The 2,202-nt window shown below is 38.4% G+C and overlaps 1 protein-coding gene across 1 annotated transcript in view; it reads left to right on the top strand.

Annotated features, from left to right (window-relative positions):
- The window catches only part of LOC107697267 (forkhead box protein O6-like), a 29,741-nt gene extending 28,666 nt beyond the window's left edge, over nt 1-1,075 (top strand). Inside the window, exon 4 of the mRNA XM_016497983.1 lies at nt 52-1,075. Within this exon, the coding sequence (XP_016353469.1) occupies nt 52-635 (584 nt within the window). The 3' untranslated portion in view covers nt 636-1,075. The remainder of the gene's footprint in view (nt 1-51) is intronic.
- Nucleotides 1,076-2,202: the final 1,127 nt, after the last annotated feature.

Raw genomic sequence — 2,202 nt, 5'->3', positions numbered from 1 at the left:
TGGTTGCTCAAGGATCCATAGATCTGCATCACAGTGAGAATAATGACCCTACCACTAACCCTTCCTCCAAACCATTTCACAGACAGAGCATTATTCAGAATTTGAGCCAGGACCATCAGCCTGCATCGGTCTACTCTCAGCCCAGTGATGGACACATGCAGTCGTACATACATAAAGCCCCTTACCTATATAGCCCCACAGTCAATGTACATCTTACAGCATCCACCACGCTTCCCCCAAACCCTGCAGGCATGCAGGGAATCTCACAGGACACCTGCCACCTTGCTACAGCTCCATACCCACAATGCCATTCCTATATTTACACAGATCCATATCAGCACAGTATGGCATATGGACTGTACCGCCAACCTCAGGGGACGGGGACAGGTTACCACAACTATCACCACCCTCATCAGTTCTACCCACACGAGCGGCTGCCAGCAGACCTGGATATGGATGTATTCTACAGCAGCCTAGACTGTGACATGGAGTCTATACTCTTACATGACATTATGGACTCAGGAGAAGAGATTGATTTCAATTTTGATTCCTCACTGGCTCAAGGAATGGGCATGGGATTTGGATTTATGGGTACCCAACAGAGCCACAGCAAACAGAGCTGGGTTCCTGGATAAATGCCACAGAATCATCAAAGAATGTTTTCTTAAGACATAACTACCTACAGTACATGCCAGCCAGCAGTGGAGTCCCAACACTCCACCACAATTCAGGGTGAATACACTGTGCTGACACTGAAATGAAATCAAGAGAGAAATCTCTCTTTTGAAAACTGACTTTGAATTTATGCTGTCTGTTTCTTACTGCTTGTATGTCCATGCTCTATGTTGTGTGTCCATGTATTGAAAACTACTCTGTTCCACTTTGTTCCATTTGCTGCGAGTGAAACTCCTTTAGTTTTGCTGACTGAACCATGATGACAATCTAAGCTGTTACCCAACACTGTTTTGTTCTTCAGTCAAAACTATCTTGTGCACTTTAACTACATCAAACAAATCAATGTTTATAATTTCACCCTCAGAAAGAAGGAATGCTTGGGACTCAAGTGTAGCAAAACCTGGACACATACCAATTTTAGTAAACAATTCCTCATGGGTGCTACATACTGCCATGTGTATATGGAGTTTCAATGATTACACATTCTCATTCTCCATCCCAAACGTGTCTCTTGTCCTCTTGAACAAAGCAGGTGGATATTCAGTGGGGTCTGCCAATGTCAATTTTATTCTTCTAAATTTGTATCTAACTCCATCTCATCATGTCTAAACACCATTCTTCATTCGGGTGTTGTGGCAGCAGGAAATGTTTAACACATTTATATTATAATCATTATTATTATTATTTTATTTACTTATTTATTTAGTTAGTTAATTTGATTTTTCTGATCAGTTGACCAGTTTACCTCCCTGTGATTTTAAATCCACAAGCATAGATCATATCCTGTTGATGCTTTATAACTGTAGTGCTGCTCTAAATAGCTCACTGGCTGCATTACAATATTCTAAAAGGAAACTCTACTATGATGTTCCTAAACTGCTGGTATGCTGATACAGACATATGATAAATAAATGACAACAGTCTATGAAACTGATACATCAGAGAGACTCTTTCTGGTTCTTTGTGTCTTTGTCCTGATACTCCATGTTGCTTTCTGTGTTTGAAACAGAATCATTGTTTTGTCACTGTATTCTGACTCTTATTTTGTACAAACAATATATTGAGAAAATTGTTTTATAGTTTTTAAAACTTTAAAATATATTTATTGATTTCATTGCTTATTTCTTTTTTTAAGAGATTGTTTTCATCATTTGTTGACTGCTAAATAAATGAGAAGATAATGCTGTCATATGCCTGAATGAGTTTGTTCTTTTCTTTACTTTGCAATAATACATCAGGCCTTTGAGGTGCTCAGATATGTTTATGTTTATGTGTGATCATACAGTAGAGTATGTGAAACTGACATGTACCACTCAAAGAATTAAAGAACATGATAGAAAGAATAACTCAAAACAGTAAATGCATATTGGCTGCATGTGTAGAGGGTTGTACACACGTATGATGAGGGAGTTATGTAGTTACTGTAAATAGGCTATTTTACACATTTAAATGTATATGATCAATATATAATGGATAAAATAGAATGTGATGTGAAAGGGAGTAGATGAGGCAGTCTGTGTGTGTGTG

The sequence above is a fragment of the Sinocyclocheilus anshuiensis genome, unplaced genomic scaffold (genome assembly GCF_001515605.1).
Source record: "Sinocyclocheilus anshuiensis isolate Anshui unplaced genomic scaffold, SAMN03320099.WGS_v1.1 scaffold979, whole genome shotgun sequence".
In the NCBI taxonomy this organism is placed as follows: Eukaryota; Metazoa; Chordata; class Actinopteri; order Cypriniformes; family Cyprinidae; genus Sinocyclocheilus; species Sinocyclocheilus anshuiensis.
Note: the sequence above shows the minus strand (reverse complement) of the source record. Positions and strands in the feature narration are given on the sequence as shown.